Source organism: Larimichthys crocea, chromosome VI (genome assembly GCF_000972845.2).
Source record: "Larimichthys crocea isolate SSNF chromosome VI, L_crocea_2.0, whole genome shotgun sequence".
In the NCBI taxonomy this organism is placed as follows: domain Eukaryota; kingdom Metazoa; phylum Chordata; class Actinopteri; family Sciaenidae; genus Larimichthys; species Larimichthys crocea.
This window is the reverse complement of record NC_040016.1, coordinates 14,772,359-14,789,966: the sequence shown is the minus strand read 5'-3', so window position 1 is coordinate 14,789,966 and position 17,608 is coordinate 14,772,359. Positions and strand designations below refer to the sequence as shown.

At 36.8% G+C, this 17,608-nt stretch overlaps 1 protein-coding gene across 1 annotated transcript in view; it reads left to right on the top strand.

Moving 5' to 3' along the window:
* LOC104919974 (inhibin beta B chain) overlaps positions 1-2,470 on the top strand; it is a 4,123-nt gene extending 1,653 nt beyond the window's left edge. Inside the window, exon 2 of the mRNA XM_019268668.2 lies at positions 1-2,470. This exon is cut by the window's left edge and continues 467 nt beyond it. Coding sequence (XP_019124213.1) covers positions 1-315 — 315 coding nt within the window. The 3' untranslated portion in view covers positions 316-2,470.
* The last annotated feature ends 15,138 nt before the right edge of the window (positions 2,471-17,608 follow it).

The following is a 17,608-nucleotide window of genomic DNA, read 5'->3' as shown; positions in this document are numbered from 1 at the left end:
TGCTGCAAAAGAGACTTCTACATCAAGTTCAAAGATATCCAATGGCATGACTGGATCATTGCACCTGAAGGTTACCATATGAACTACTGCATGGGTCAGTGCCCCCAACATCTGTCTGGCTCCCCAGGCATAGCATCCTCATTCCATGCCACTGTCTTCAGCCAGCTGAAAGTCAATGGCATCAACACGGCTGCATCTTCATGTTGTGTTCCCACTGAGCGACAGCCACTCTCCATGGTGTACTTCAACTCACAGCATAGCATTGTCAAAACGGACGTCCCAGATATGATAGTGGAGTCCTGTGGGTGTACATAAAGGAGAGACATGGTATAGGTAATATAGATTTGTTTTAACACGGGAAACTTAAAAGAAACAGACCAACAACCCTCACAGAAAGATACAAAGACACATAAACAGAGGAGAGTGTTTAGATTACATAAATGGTAAGCACAAAAAAACGATTACAGGGTAAGCAAAGGATGAGACAGCAAGACATTTCTGGAAGGAAAATATACTGTACAAATTTTACATTACTAGATTTTTTGTGTTATAGATAAAGAAATCATACTGTTTATCATTCATTTTGTTTTGTAAGATGCAGTATGTAAAGAGCTAGTTAGAGAGAAAATTGTGCCTAGAACCAGCAGAGTCAATCTAAATAAGATTATGCACTGCGTCTGAATGCAGACACATTTTTTCATCCATATATCAGAGGCATAAATTAAAGGGGGGCTAGACACTAAGCAACCTTAACATATGGCATAGGCTACTTAACATAGATAAGAAAGGTGTGATATTAATATAAAACATTCATAGTGGTGACAAGCAGATCATGGAGGTCACACCAAACACAAAGAGATTATTATGAAGCCTTCACTGTCCTGTTAATTTTATAGCTGCAGTTTTTTTAATTGTCATTATATATAGGTTATTTATTTTGTTTCTCACAATTGCTGCTGAGATTCAGTTCAAAGTAAAATGTTTTCTGGACATTGGGAAAAGACCTGACTTTCCCAACATACAATATTTTTATTTGTTTCCATTTTAAAGTAAGGTTTTTAACACATCTTTGATTAAAATGTGCCTTCTTCATTAATTCATGACTAAATTGGACGTCGAGTCATCTTGGTCTAAATACCAAAAAGAATACATCTAGAGAATAAACTACATCTCAGTTTTTACTGACTAAAAGAGTCTTTTTATGTGGACCTGTCACGCAATGTTTATATGGGCTATTATTTGTATTCTGAGATAATGACTTCTTCTTTCTTTCTATATCCAACAAACTCCTGTGAAGTTGTGGCAAGAAACAGTTTCTTTCTAGGTATATCCGATGCTGCATGCAGGTTGAAATACGTTTGATCAGCATCTCCACTGTATTATTTACACAAGTAGGCTAATCAGTTGGGCAACTATTACTCTGACATTGTATAAACCCAAGGTCATTTCTCAGCAGCGTGAGCAAACATTTAGCTATTGCTTCAGTATTGGGTAATGTGAAGGTCTGTGAGGCATTTGGGTCAGTGAGCACGTACTGTTGCACGTTGGCATTTATATCTCCCAAAGTCTAAAGTTTTCTTTGGATGATGTAAAATTAGAAACGTTCCAGCTAGGGCAATCTGATAATCATTTCAGGGAATTTTAAATCATCTTCCTCTTATCTAAGTTGCAGAATTTATAATTCTAACTTTGTTTTAAATATGTGCAGTTATATGCAGCATATGCCAGAAATAAAGGATTTAGTTGGGAAAGAAAATAGTGCAACAGCTCACAAAGATTGACATCTGTCAGCACATGCCTTATGTTATTTTACGTTGGGAAGAATTATATGGTAGAATTATTTCTTATTCCAACTACAAGAGTATCACACTGCTAATACCAAAGAAGTTTAGATTTGAGACCCAGGCCTTGTCTACTTCTCATGCTTTCTCAGTGCTCTCTGCATTCTGAATAATGTTTCCTTACTGTGTTGGTAAACTGCATGACTTAAGGACCTGTATTGTCCTGACATTATACACTGCAAAAGTTTATTTTTTATTATTTTATCTTGTAAGCACCCTCTGTCTAAGGACTAAATGTGACAATGAGGTGCCATCGTAACATAACTTGCTAAGCACTTTATCACCCTACTGTATTTCTAGAGCAAATTTTGCTTGAAAGGTCTACTGCTTATAACTCAGGTGAGCACAACCTAGAAAATGTAAATAGGCCTACAGGAAGCAAACGTCAATGTTATTTTCTTAAGCTCTAGTTGTGTTTAAAAATGTGTGGTATCACAGTTTGCAGAGCGCACAGGTAATGCAGGAATTTCTTAATACTGTAACTGGTGGTGGAAATGGAGCCAGAATTTGAATTTGTATCAATTTAAAGTTGCAATGATTGTCTTTATTTTTTATATAATACTATATTTTGTCCATAATGAATGATGTCATAACGTGATTACAGTATATTTTTAATAAATATTTTAAATCATCCTGGTTGTTTCCATTATATTTTTTTGATAACTGTATCTCTCCTCTTTAACCACACTGACAACACACTGCACCTTATAACAAGAATAATAATAGTAAAAATGTATACAACTTGAACTGACCACAGCAGAAAAAAACTAAGTATCTATGAATACAATCCTAATTATTTTAACAGCTGTGGCTAAAAGATATACAGGGACAGTGGGGATATGTTTTGATTTAGAAAATGTTCCACCTCAATGCTTTTCACAATCATTTATTTTCACATGTAGTGTGAATATACATACTTACTACCATAAAGTCAGTTGTAGTCTTCATAAGGCAGGTATGTGTTGATGATGATGTTAGAAGAATTATTTGCATGTGAAAACATATGCCGTGTCATCAAATTACCAATCTTAGCCAGCGCGAGAAACAAGTTACCCATAATGTGATTGTACTGGCACTGTCTGTAGAGCAGAGGACATGTTTGCTCATACAAACAGTGGAAGTGGCTTTATGGACTGTCTGTGTTTGGTTTGCAAACATTCTCTTGGCATATTGTCATTTTCACATCATGCATTTGCATCTGGGATTAATCAACTTTACAAAGAGACAATAAAGTATCTTATAGGTTTCATTTTGGGAAGTGTATGAACAGTACAAAGGCACCCATCTACACAGAATGAATTACCTGCTTTTTTTTCTTTTACAGTGCTAAATCACCACAAAATGACATTATACGGTCAACCATGATATGCACTGACCTATAGAGGTTTTTAAGCGTAAGATATGAATAAGATGTACAAACTCAAGCATATACACTTAGCTAAGTCAATTTTCCATGTTTTAAATCTCATCTTGCAGTAAATGTTCTAAAGATCAAAGACCAAAATCACATTTGACAACTCCCCTTTTACAGCCAATGATACACCATCCAACATGGACTATAATCAATCTGAGGGTAGACTGGCACTAAAAATGTTTATACATATTGCTGTCCAAGTTATCAGTGGTCTAATATTTCATGGTCATCAGTTATGCACTATACAAAAATATTTCTATCACAGTGTGGTTATTGCTTGTTTGTCATACTGTCATGTTGTCATCGATAGCAGTATTTATAGGAGAAAGAAAACCACATAGACTCCAGGTTAATTCAGTTGCTGTGAATCAAAGCACTGGCAGGTGAACTCAGTCATGACATGCTTATCCTTTAACTTAAACACAAGCCTATCCTTACCCACTCTCATGACCTGGTTTTTGCAGACCTGAGCACCTCTGCTGTAAAAACTGAAGGAGGTGATGCATGTGTGTTATCGCAACACAGCACATAAAACAGCAGATTATGTTAAACAATAGCATTCGTATTTAGGATCTCTTCGTTCAAACGAAGCGATTCCTCAACATACATCTGACTCTAATAATAAAATGTCTGTCTATGAACAGACATAGAATGAAAAGTCTTAGGTGTATCATGTTGACTTTATACGAATATTTTGATATCAGGCTGCAATGACAGTTCTTTACAGCCAGCTGACAATCAATTCCAGTCTTGTCACCAATAGGAAATAGAGGAGAGGCACTTAGATTTAGAGTGCTCGTCGCATTTGGGTTTAATTACATCTAAGTGAATTATACAATAGAGATTCTGTCAGATATGTCAGCTCTCTACATTCATCTATTACTGGTCAGAAAACTTAGTTTACTGAGACTTCAAGGTTGCAGGTTTGATGCAGTCCAGGTATTGGGCACCCCCTTCTGGGATGAGGTTGAACTTTTCTAAAGTAAACTAGTATCAATACATTATCGCTGTTCTAGTGGAACAAGATGAGTGCTTGGTAATACTTGACAAGGTGCATACAATCCTGAGGAGTAACCAAAGAACAAGTAAGAAACTATTATAGTATGGTAATAGTATTGAAGTACTGAATAGCATATCTGGTCTTAAGTTACTCGTCGCTAACTTTTGACAGTATGACTGTAGACTGTTTGTAATTCTGAATAACCCTGAAAGAACTGTATAGTAGATAATGAGTTACTTGAGACTGTTCGATACTATTTCCCCAACTGTGCCCCAATTCAGTGGCCACATCATTCAAAGGGCATAGCCGAGAAGGAATGGTGTTGGGTAAATGTAAGTGTGCTGAATTTTCACCCTAGAAAATTACCAACAACATGGTACACCGTGTTGATGTAGGTAGGAAATCTGTACCTTTTTTAAAAGGAAGGAGCCCTTGAACCCACAAAGCATAAATTCTCACTTACACCTTGTGGTCTCTAGTCATGCATATAGCTAGATAGTTTGGCTTTTATCAGCAGGTACTTCAGACGTGTTTCCAAGAGTTTTCTGCCAACATCCCAATACAATGGAAGTGTATGGAAAAAGTTGTGAAAACTCACACACTCAACACATTGATGCCCGTAGATGATTCAGAGTAGAATACCACATCATTACCTCTGGAATATTACAGTGATGTTGACTTCTTAAACTATTTTTAATGTTTTGTGTGACACAAGCATATTTCCATGAAGTTGGGTGGCAGCAGCTGTTTCAGCATGACCAAACTAAAATCATCTGACTATCTGCCTGGTTCAATACCCCAAGGGGTAAGTGGTTAAACATAGGCGAGTAAACATGTTTCTGAATGAAATTACCTTTTAAGCCACATCAGCTCACTGGTTCTTGCTGGTCTATGCTTGTGTGCTTATTGCATCTCACAATGTCTAGACTTTGGCAGGTTTGGCAACTCCAAACGTCTACAATGATGGCATGATGTCATTGGGATGGGTGGCATCTCATAGCAACTACAAGTGAATCACAGGATCTGTGACATCAGCAACATGTGAATACATGAATAAAAAAGTGAATAATGATGAGAGAATAAAAATGTTTTGCCAGCTGACAGCCCTGCCAAGGGGCTATGAAAAAGACACCTTTTTATGACAGGAGAAGAACATGGGTTGAGGTTGTGTTTGCGCGTGTGATCAGGTGAGTACTCTTTGACACCAGGATGAAAACTGCACTGGCCCCTCTCATGGAAAGATAGCTGACCTACTCTGGGAAAAATAAAAGCCTACTGACTCACTGATATACTAACACACTGACCCACAGACCCACTGTTTGCTGTGTGCCACTAAAACCCTAATCCTTCACTCCAATCACAAGCCCACAAATCCCCTAGGAAGGTTTAAGGTGTCAGTCAGACTCGTCCCACGCTGTGTCATGACAGGACAACCTGGGAAGAAACTGCTCTCACTCTCTCTCCTTTCCCACACCAGTCCTCAAGTAAACTGTTGATGACAGTGACATGTTGGGTGTTTAGATTCATTTACAAACATGTAGTAATGATTAGTTGCCACACAGTAACCATGCTATGATATTTGGTTAGGCGTTAAGAGTTCGTGCTATTAATATGTAAAGCAAATAGATAGAATTCTTGAAAAGTATGCCTGGTTTTGAGCCTGCCGTCAGACATGCTGTTGACTCGGTCTAATCAAATCCCTAAGCAGAGGACAGATCAATTATTTAATTAGCATTCTAAAATGTAGGCTGGCCAACTAAGTGAGCTGGTACAATGCACTGCACACAAACAAAAGTGAAGTACCATGTATTGGTATTTCCACCAATATATTTCTATGGCACCCTCACATATTAGAGAGTAAATGCTGTTATTTAGCTGGAATGTATCTGCTTTATATCAAGATTTGTACCAATATTTATCCACATCTCAAAAATATACATCCTACATGTTAGGTGTTCTGTAATGTATGTATCCAGGCAACCTGTAAAAGGGTAGAATTTACAGAAAGCATAGTGTTATAGACAATATATTATTAACTTGTTACAATTAAAGAAGGCCTATATTATACCGATATGTATTCTGCAGGCCTCGCCTGTTGACTAGGTGTCACATTAGGCTATTTGTTTAGAAATCCAATGCCTTGTCTCATGTCTTAAGAACCATTTCAAAGGGCTTAGATTTACAATGTTGTCTTCATTCTTGCTCCAATGTACATGGCACTTCAAATATCTTTTAAATCCACAGGATGATCCCATTACGACAGACCTACTTACCCGTTATATCTCTATGTGTTACATCAGAAGTGCCTTGTTACAGAACAACATCCGGCATCCTTAATGTGAACTCAGGTACAGCTTTACTTTTGACAAAGTGTCCGCTGTAAAAGAGGCCAACTGATTTTAATAGTCTTTGCTGGATGAATCAAGGTGTAAAAAGAAGAAAATTCTGCATAGCATGAATAATTACAATAATGGAAATCTAATCTATATATTGGAAAATGTCACATACATCATATTGTCAAATAATTATAGAAGCAACTACTATCATAGTTCACAGTTGCATGGTAAATTAAATAACACTACCTGCTAAAAGAGATTAGTTTCATTATCATTTAAAATATACAAAATACTTTGAATATACATACATAATATATAATATAATATAATATAATAAGCTATATAAACTTATATAATATATTTAGAAATAATCATTCATGATTTCACCTGTTGCAATATCTTAAAATATCTTTAATTGTTAAACATATTAATTGTTAAATGTGTAGCTGATGTATTTAAATATCAAATGATTGCTAACCACCAGAAATAATATTGGTATTTTACGTATTTTCTAAAAATCGATTAGGTAGCCTGTATACCAAGGCCTACCAAGTAATTGTAAGTGCATTTGCTGGTATACTGCCAATGTTTACTAAACTCAGGATCAGACCCAACCTTACTTTTTGCCACTTGGTGGCGCTGTTAAAGTAATAAGCTTGAAGGACGCTTATTCAGATTTACTATAGGAAAAAATCCAGTTAAATCAACTCCTGCTTTACGGCGATCGACCATTTACTCTGTGACGTTTACCTGCAAGCATTTCAAAATCCAAGATAGTTCACTACTTGAGACCAGCACAACAAATATTTGAGGTGAAAGTTTGAGAGACTCTAGAGTAAAGGTATTTCATAACAATGAGTATACTTGGACAATAATTGAATTTAAAGGAAGGAAAACTTTCTTTGAAGGTCCCAAAAAATGCCATATCTGGACAGACATTTGTCTGAGGTACTATGAACAGCAAGTCAGTTTCTTGCTTGTCACAGATCTAAAACTCAGCAAAACAGTCAGCAAAGAGAGAGGTAAATATTTTAATACTTACTACAGTTGTGGTTGTTTACAATTTGGTCAACAGAGGGCACTAGACTTGCTGTCTGCATATACTGATACTGTATGCATCAGTAAAGTGCAAGGCAGTCGAAGATAATTACAGTTGTGAACACAAAATCACTGTCCTTTAATAACAGTATGTCAAATAATATTGTTACAGAAGATACTCTAGTGTATTGTTGAGCAAAAGTACAACACATGTATGGGAATACTGATCAGGACAAGTACTGACACTGATAATCAACACTAGCCATGTGGCACATTTTAAACTGAGAAAGGAAAAGGACCCCAAGTTCCTGTACTAGCATTTTATTACCACTTACTACCACTACAGTCTCTGCACTATCAAAAGTATCTTTGGATAAAATGTTTTTTTAGCTTTGGTTATACTGTAAAACACGTACAACAACAACACAATAAATTTTAAGATGATTGGGTGTTGACTTGTTTCTGAGTAGAATATTCCTTCTGGGCATGTCAGACTCATATTCTATTAAAACATGAATTTATTTCACTGGTAGTTAGACTTCCAAGCCTCTGCTTGCTGCTAAGAATTTTAATTCAGCTTTAATTTGACTATGCCGTTGCTGCCAGGGCTCTGTCTTATAAAACCGATATGTGGTTATAAAGAAGTTTGCTGGATCAACAGCAGAAAATCAATAGGTTTTATAATGTTAACACACTATTGCCCTAAAAGTGGCCTTTCAAATTTCTGTACTTTGAAGTTCATAGAATCCTGTGAACTTCACCAGCACTGACTACCAGAGGGTTTTTAAATGATTGGAGCAGATTAGGTGTCAAAGATGCCATTTTGTTGTAGTACGAGATTTTCTGATCAGACAATTGGATTTCTGCAAGGGAGAGGACTTTGCAATACTTGCCTGCTTTTAAAGCAATGGAATCCTAAACTTATCTCCAGCCAGAAAAAAATGCAGGATACTAAGAATCATTAGTAAACCATGAGCCTAAGGCATGTCAGAGTTGGCGCCTGAATGTCTTGCATATCAAAACATGCACATTTTAAATGCCTAACAGTATTATCACAATACATTATGTTGTACCTGTTGTCAAGAGACAGGTTCATGCTAGTTCAAGCTATCAGCTAGCTAGTTCAAGTGCTTATCTGATAGTTCAGACTGCAAAAGGACATTCATTCTAAGGAGACAGTCCGTCACTGCAGATTTTCTTTGCAATCATTTGGGTCTAATAAATATGACATGACAACACATATATTGCAGATAACAAGCTAGACAAAAATATGAATAAAAGGCAACAGCTTAGTTCCCCAAGCAATACATGGCTGCCTCTTGGAAAAACCATAAGAAGATATCACATAAATTAGGTATCCAAAGAATGGGGTATATCTGATGACTTGAACTGCTGTACCAAAGAGAACAGTGTTGTGCTATGACCATGCAAGGTGTTAACAAGATATCTTGACTACTGATATGGCTATTTACAATTTAGAGCTATGGTTACAAAGAATCCAATAAAGAAAGCTAGAACAAGCACAATAAACAATGGACGTACATACCTGTTGTCCAGTGTCTCTCCAAGACTCTGAGAAGTGTCCACTTGCCAAGAGATGGGAAAACAGGAGTAGATGTTCCATTTCATGGAACCTTGGACAGGTGCTCAAGAAACATCCAGCAATATTTTTTCCTCATTTAGTTTGAGGCACTGCAACAGTCAAAAACAAGGAGAACATGCACTTTACACACATATTGAATGTGCCTAACAAAACAAGCAAAACAGCTTGGTCCAACAATGGCTGAAGAATGACATGCCTGAATCGTCCAAAGTACACTGCTCTGATTCTGGGGGGCAACACTGGACCAAACCTTGTGCCTTTGAAGACATAATTTTGACAAGCCTACACCTCCAAAATCTTGCCTAATCTGGAAAATCGGTCAAGTGTATCCAGACTCGACTAGCTAGCTAGTAAACATCTTATTTAAGTGGCACATTGAAGGTCAGCAAATATTGTCTGTCCTCTGGCAGAAGGTGACAGGGTTAGTCACTTGATATATGGTAACGTTTGATGTACACTACAGTGTTCCTCCTACAATGTTGCCTATTGTTTCCTGCCGCTTTCCTTTACCTGACAGCGAGGGGCTGCACAACACAAACATTCAACTATACAAACACCCTTGATAAACAACTGGAGTCAGTGATGGACATGATTCCTTGCTAGCTCTCTACCAATTGTGTTTGGCCAAGTGGCCACAGCCAACCTAGCTAGTGGAACTGTTATCCAAACTAAAGTGCAATTCTCATGAATTGGCCATGTGATCCATTGTTGATATAAAAAAATATTGGATAAAAAATATTTAAGCAGTGTTCCTGTCCACCTTAGATGCATTAGGGACATTTTGTTTAGTAGCCAGTGAAATTGGAGGAAATTTACCAAATTACCAAGTTGACAGATTGCAGAAACAACACAAGACACTTGCTTGAAAGACCAATGTGTAGGACAGACGCTAAGGTGGCCATAAAACTGCCTCTCGAGCCGGTGATTCCACCAGGCATGGGTGTCACATGGCACATTCTATGCTGATCGTAGCCGCTCTGATCCGTGTTTGAAAACCACCAGAAGTGCTGCAGCTGTTCTGTTTTTGACAGAAACCGCGAGCAGCTTGCGTCAATATGCGCAGAGTAGATTGAGCTGACTGTAAATCTGAGTTAACGCAGTCTGGCAGGCAAAATGCTCCGCTTCTGAAACACTTTTGGTGGGGGTTGTAGTTGGGTGGAGAACAGACCAAAACAATGACATGGTCACAATATGACAGAGACGTGCCCAGTGGGGTTCCGCCGCTAAGTTTGTCTGTTCTGGGATACTGTAGACATATGCCGATTTAACATGGCGGACTACATGGAAGAGGACCTGTGGCGTCTGTAGATATAAAAGACTAATTCTAAGGTAACAAAAACACAGTTGTGTATATTATATTGTGTTTTAAAGCCACTTAATCCTATACATAGGACATTTAAAGCCAGTATGTGTAACGTTTCTAATGTGAATATGAAACTTTGTGTGTATCTGGGGGTGGGATTGGGATGTGGGAGAGGTCTGCCACAATGTAATTCTCTGGTACCGCCAATAGAGGGAGCCAAAGTTAGATTTTTTTTCTCCACACACTGGCTTTAAAAAACTTATGAAATTCTCATAAAAACTCTATAATTGGTAAATGAAACTCTTCAAATAGTCCCTCACCTTGAGATCTTCAGCTAAAAATGATTTCATTAAGTTTTATTAACTCATTTAAAAACAGAACAAGTGTTTGAATCAGAACAGGGGCTGCTGGATTTATGTAAGGTAAGGTTCATGATCTAGCAGGAGCTTGCATCAGCACAGCTCAGGGAATTAATGTCACAGTTCCACCTTCACCCAGGTCTTACCGCACACAGTTTCCTGTGGGGACCTAATTCTGTCAAGGAAGACTAAACAGAATCTGTCCAATCAGGTAAACCAGCTTCTAATGTGACAGTTTACCGATGTACCAGTGATGACCTGCTGCAGAGTTTAGAACATAATAAATCAGTAGATTATTATATACTTTATTTACTTAAGTACATTGATGCATGTTGCTGTACTTATTTATCATCAGGTCATTTGTTAAAATAAATATCTTTTTTTAAAATACAACATTTTGACCGAGTTGATACACTTTAGAAGAATATATATCTATATATATCTATATATATATATATATATATATATATCTATATATATATATATATTATATATATATATATAATATATATATTATGTATATATGTATATAAAATCGTTTATGTTACTGCATACATACCCCAAGACCTAAAGAATCAGATTAATGCCTCTCCTGTCCCATAAAACAGTATTTTCTCAGACGATGTGGATTTTGATGGCAGTAAAATATCTGGAAAACAGAAGTGAATATATGTATAAATGAGTAAACACAAAATTACACATTTGATTATACTATGGTTGAAATCCAGGGTATATGTGTGGAGTAAATGTTTTTAAAAAAGCACTTACTTTTTTGGTTTGTCATCAAACGTGTGCTGATCAAGCTGTTGGAGTGAAAAAAACAAAACAAACAAAATCATGAGATGAATGCTTCAGTGCCCCACGTAAGATACAGTGTATTTAGAAAAGCATACAGTATGTTTCTACACACATATTTTAAATATAATACGTATACAGAGGATATCTGTGTGTACACTTTTCAGACGGTAAATACTGTCTGTTGGACTGTGTTGTTGTCCTGTTTTGGTTTGCCCTGTTTTCATGGTTGTATTATGCTGCCCTCTGGTGACTAAGACTAAGATTTTTCCAACATAACATGCATGACATGATACATATAATACAGTATAATATAGTATTTGTATTTTATCCAACAGTGTTTTTTTGTGTTTGTGTTTGTTGTTTGTTTTTGCAACATTGCTCAAAATTACAATGAAAATGCTAAATTAAAAACTTATGTAAATTGCACATTATAGCTGTCTATCAAATTTCAAGGTTTTTTTTTCTTTTAAGCCATCATAAAATAAAGAAACAGAAAATAATAATAATAATGGTAAAATACCCTTACTCTGCCAGTTTCTTCTTTAAATTGATTTACAGACTAGTGCACATAATCCATTTAAAACAGTACTGTGGATTACAATGATACGTGTAATACTACGATCAGATAATGCTATAAAATAGTTACCACCCATTCTATTTATAATCTACACCCTACAGTTGCTCGGTTATTACTGCCTGTTTATTTAAAGTTGAACTCCATTTGTAATGAATAAAATATTCAAACATATCACAAATACAGACGAACTAATCAGTGTCTCAAGATCTAATTGTAGTGTTCATCTTTTAAACACATAATTTTTAAACAATCAAGATTAAGGTTACTTCCAATAAAATGGAAAGTCACAACATCATGCACTTATATTTATATGTTATCCAGTTTTAGGGCCTTTAGATTAAGAACTAATTGTCTCAAAAAAAAAAAAGAAAAGAAAAAAAAGATGGCAGAATTTTTTGTTTAATACTGAAGTAACTCCACTATAGTAAAAGCATTAATACTATTAACTAATTAATAGTAATAATAGTCATTCAAATGTGTGCATGCATTGCAAAAACATTTGCAGGAAATGCACAGTGCATTTGATTCTTTTATAAACAATAATAAGATCTCTGTGCAACTCTTACCTGTCCCTTCTGCTGTGAATAAAAGTACACAGTATTCATGCAGACCTCCTCCTGTATTGTTCATCCCCTGCAGTCTTTCCTCTCCAGTTTCCTTTCTTCTGTGTGCAAGGCCTGAGGTGAAACCTGGTGCAGGCACAGAACACCCTTATATGTAGTACCTGCAGCAGAGTCAGCCTGCGACCCTGGACCAATAGGAAGAAATCATGTGCAAAGGACCATCTGCAATGGAAAAACAAATCCTGTAAAAGATTTTGTGGATTTTGCTGCACGGGGGAATGGTGTCCAGCTGCCCTGAGTCTTAGTGACAGATGCGTTCTCTCCCTCTCACTTGGCTAACATGCACGTTCCTCTGTATCCTCCAGTGGCCTTAAATACTCTAAACCTGAATGCTCCTTCACATACACTTCTTTTCTTTCTTTCTTTCTTTGAATTATACTTTTTCTATTGATGAATATATTTAATTTAGCAAGCTAACAGATTATTTACCTTTCATTTAACAATCAATAAACCAATCAATATTCTGGCAAGACAATGAAAATATCTCAGCTTGTGTATACATTTTCAGCAGATTAAGCAAAAATATATTTCAAAAGTGCAAGCAATTACCAGTGCCTAATGTATTCTACTCATTAAGGACAGTGAAAGGTTTGGCGATAACATGCTTAGGCCAGGATTGAAGAATAAAAGTATTAAGCAGTAAAGCAAGATCTCATTTACAGCTCTTGTTCGAACTGAACTGAATGTCATGGCCAAAAGCCTTTGCACTGACTTACCTATAACATTACTTACCTTGTCTCTAATCCATCTAGTACTGTAAGCCCTCTCTGAGCTTTGGAGGTAGACGTGTAACTTTTCTTTCAGTGCCATTCGTCATTCCTCTTTAAGTTCCATTGAGACATGCATTTGGGGTTTTCCTAATAAAAGCATAGCATGGAAAAAACAGAAATATTACTTCTGGGTAATTGGTAATATCTTTGTTCTGCACTTTAAAGCTTCAGCAGTCGCTATCTATTAACAATAGATCGTGTGTAATATGAAAGGAGTGGTTTGTAGTGATGAGCCCACTGAGAATTATCCCCAAACTCTGCAGTTCTGTTCAGCTGTAGAGAGACTTTCATTGTTTTAGTTTTCCGGCATTACACCAAGCTCTGTGACTTAACAGATTCTTATTAGTAATTTCAACTACATTGCCACTTCAAATGTTTTTTATAAATGATTCTAATGCGTTCTTACCAAATATGATGCCTTAGTATTCAGATAGTGTCATCATGTTTTATTCATTCAAACCGGCTGTACACCACCTGCCCTGTTTTAGCAGCTAAAGAGCCAGATATTTCCTTCAGGGATTGGCAGAGACCAAAAAATGAGATGAGCAAATGAGAGTGAATATTGAACTTACATTTGTCACACTGACAGAAAACATGACTTTAGAGGTCCAGTGTGTAGAATTTAATGGTGTCTATGAGGTTGCAATCAATCTGCAACCAACTGAATACGCTTCGCCTTATTCTCCCTTTCCTAGCATACAGGAAAACCTACAAAAAATGCAAAAGACCCTACTAGAGCCAGTGTTTGGTTTGTAAATCACTCATTCTAAGGAAATAAAAACATCATGTTTCTTATTTTCAGCTGATTATACACTAATGAAAACATAGTTATGATTATTAGATTCCATTCCTGCCAATAGATCCCCATAAATCTTACACACTTTAAATTATTGCTAATGTTGCTCTGTAGCTGCTGGACGAGTAAATGTCTGGCTAAGGTAATGAGATTGTATGCATAATGTTTTTTTCAGTTTGTTCTGCTTTCTACAAGTAGCCAAAGTAATCAGTTCTTCAATCAAAGCTTTCTCATTTACTTTTAAGTGAACTGTTTTATATGTAAATCTGGTCAGCATAACTCTCTATGCATTGCTGTCACACTGTGGTATTTTCTATATACAGATTTTTATTCATATAACAGGAAATTATAGTGTTTTTCAGCCCAGTGCATAGAGATAGAGTTTGAGGGTCATGAATAATCAAGATAATAATCCTGCATTGTGTAAATTACATACAAATGTAATTCCAAAAAGGGTCACTCAAATGAATATGTGAACCAAACATAAATATCTCACAGGACCCAATAAGACCATCTATACTTGGAAACTGTGGATTTGCTGCTTCACCTTTAATCCCCTCCCATTGATAATCTCGAGTGAAGACTGTGTTGGACTCTCTGTGCAGTGAGATGAAGCATATGGCTCCAGCATCTGTGGGCCCATTTATGTCCAAGATTTCCCTGCTTGGCTGCTACAGCAGCGGCTATATTAGGACTAAAGCCCACGACTTTCATTGACAAAATCTGATTTAGCCACTGACCGTATGTTCTCAATGGACTCCTGCCTTGTTTCAGGTCACCAACTGTTCATACTTTGACTCAGCTTTCATTTGTTGCTTTAAAGAAAAACTGCTTCATGCCTGTAGATTTGTTTTGATAGAGAAACAAATGCTACCAGAGACTAAATCAAAGCCTTCATTTCAAAAAGCAATGGTTGGCTGACCACTCTGAATGGTTACTCAGCTTCACTATTGGTTAGGACATTCCCAAAATCTTAAAAACCTAAAATAATAATATTATATTTCCATGTTAATATTAACATCAAGTAAATGCTCTACAGACAGCTCAAAGTGCAAATGGCAGACGCTACAATAGTGGAACTTGAATTTTAACCGCAAATAAACAGCATGATCATCAGATGAAGTGCCAACACCACAAATACAGACAATGAATGATAAATCACACAGGCAGAGGTAATGACACTGGAGCTTGCTAATGTCTAAAAACCACATTCAAACCCACTCTGGAAAATAAATAACACATGAGCCGAAAAATGAACATGAGCTTTTTTCAGACGACACATAAGAAATACACAAAATCATAATAGAGACAGTTCAGACATCCTTCCAAAGGCCAGAAAACCTTTAAGATCTATTGACCAACTGTAGGAACAGTGGTGTGTCAGGCATAGGTCATCATGTGGGATGGAGCTTCAGCAAACAAAAATACCACCATGAAGGAAAACAGTTTCAGAAAGACTGGCTGTTACTGACCTCTACTGCTGGAAAAGAAATTGAAACACACCAGGGGTCACAGGCAACCTCAAAGGTGAAGAAGGTAACCAATCAAAACCAAATGAAAACAGGTACTGTAATGACTATACCATGATGGTGACTGTAGAAAGGGCACCGCTTTGTTATTTGTTCTTTTCTGAGTTCAGTTTAAGGTTGCAAACAGACCACAGGAGACATTTATTTACAGGAAAAGCATCAGTACAACTCTGTGAAACATTCAGGCGACATTCAGACTGAGAGGACAAAAAGAAAACCTTTTTAAATTATAATAGATATTTGTGTTGGACACATTTCTATGCAAGTGTTTATCATAACAGAGAATTTCTATATATCCTAAGAAGATATGGTCAGGCTGTAAGCATGGTCAGATTAACCTGTTACAAGGGCAAAAACTTGACTGACCCCTCACCTGCCACCTTCTGTACACTGTGTGTGTACATTGTTACCTCCAAGTTCCCGTTAACTATACACACAGCAGACAACACATGGCAGCATCATTATACACACTAGACTGGAAAAACAATTAATATTCCAATGCGTTGACATTTGCAAATATATTGAAGAATATGCTTCATGGCTCAGTCCGTAGGGACTTGGCTGGGGAACTGTTGGGTGGCCAGTTCAAGTCCAGCATGGACCACTTTATGGAGAGTGGACTGGTAGCTGGAGATGTGCCAGTTTACCTCCTGGGCACTGCTGTGGTCCTGTTACATAGCTGCCCATCACTCCATCAGTTCTCCACATCTGGGGGGTTGTATTTTGGGCATATATGTGTAAACTTATTTAATAAAGTTAATCTTCTTCATCTTCTTCATCACACTGTAGGAGAACAATGTGAACTGTGCTAGAATTACTTTGACTCAAGTTCCCATTATGACAGGGCCACAGAGTTTTGGAAATTCAAGACGCAAAAAGACGCAATTTCTAAAAATAAAAATAAAAATAAAAAAATTAATCAAATTATTAACACACACAAAAGCTAACTTTATACACACTTTGTAGGAAGTGGCACCACAACTGCACCATATTTTACCCTTGAATGTGATTAATTTCCATAATGTCTTTGTCTATAATGTCTATAATCCTGCCATAAACGGTTTTATTTCTACATATATTAGATGATTACACGTCCTTTATATGAAACAGAAATAAAATGCTGTAGATATGTGACACCGGTCCTGGTCCTGAACTCCAGTCCAGGTTTTGTGGTGGATTTCAGTGGCGAGGCGCAGCAATCTGCAGCATCCCCACACGTAGCCAGCCACACACGCTGTCCGAGAGGCTGCTATGAAGTTACACCATTAACGTAAACAAAAAACATTTATAGATAGATAATCCCAATTACTTGATAGGAACGCACTTTATTTAGACGCAGCCGTGTCCATACAAGTATTTTTTAAACATGTGCATGATGTAATGCCTTTAAATAAAACGTAACTATATCGTTATAAATGTTTTTAATTCTAAAGAAACAAGGTGAGAAATAAAGAACATATGCGCTTAGGTTGGTGATGTGCGGTGCATGTTAACTTTGAGGGGGATAACTGAAGCAGCGTGGTCCTTTTTTTTTTTTTTTTTTTAAGAAAAACAAAAAGTGAACTTCCTGTTTCGGGGTGGTCCACAGACTGTGGAGAAAGGGAGGGAGGAGGGAGGAAGA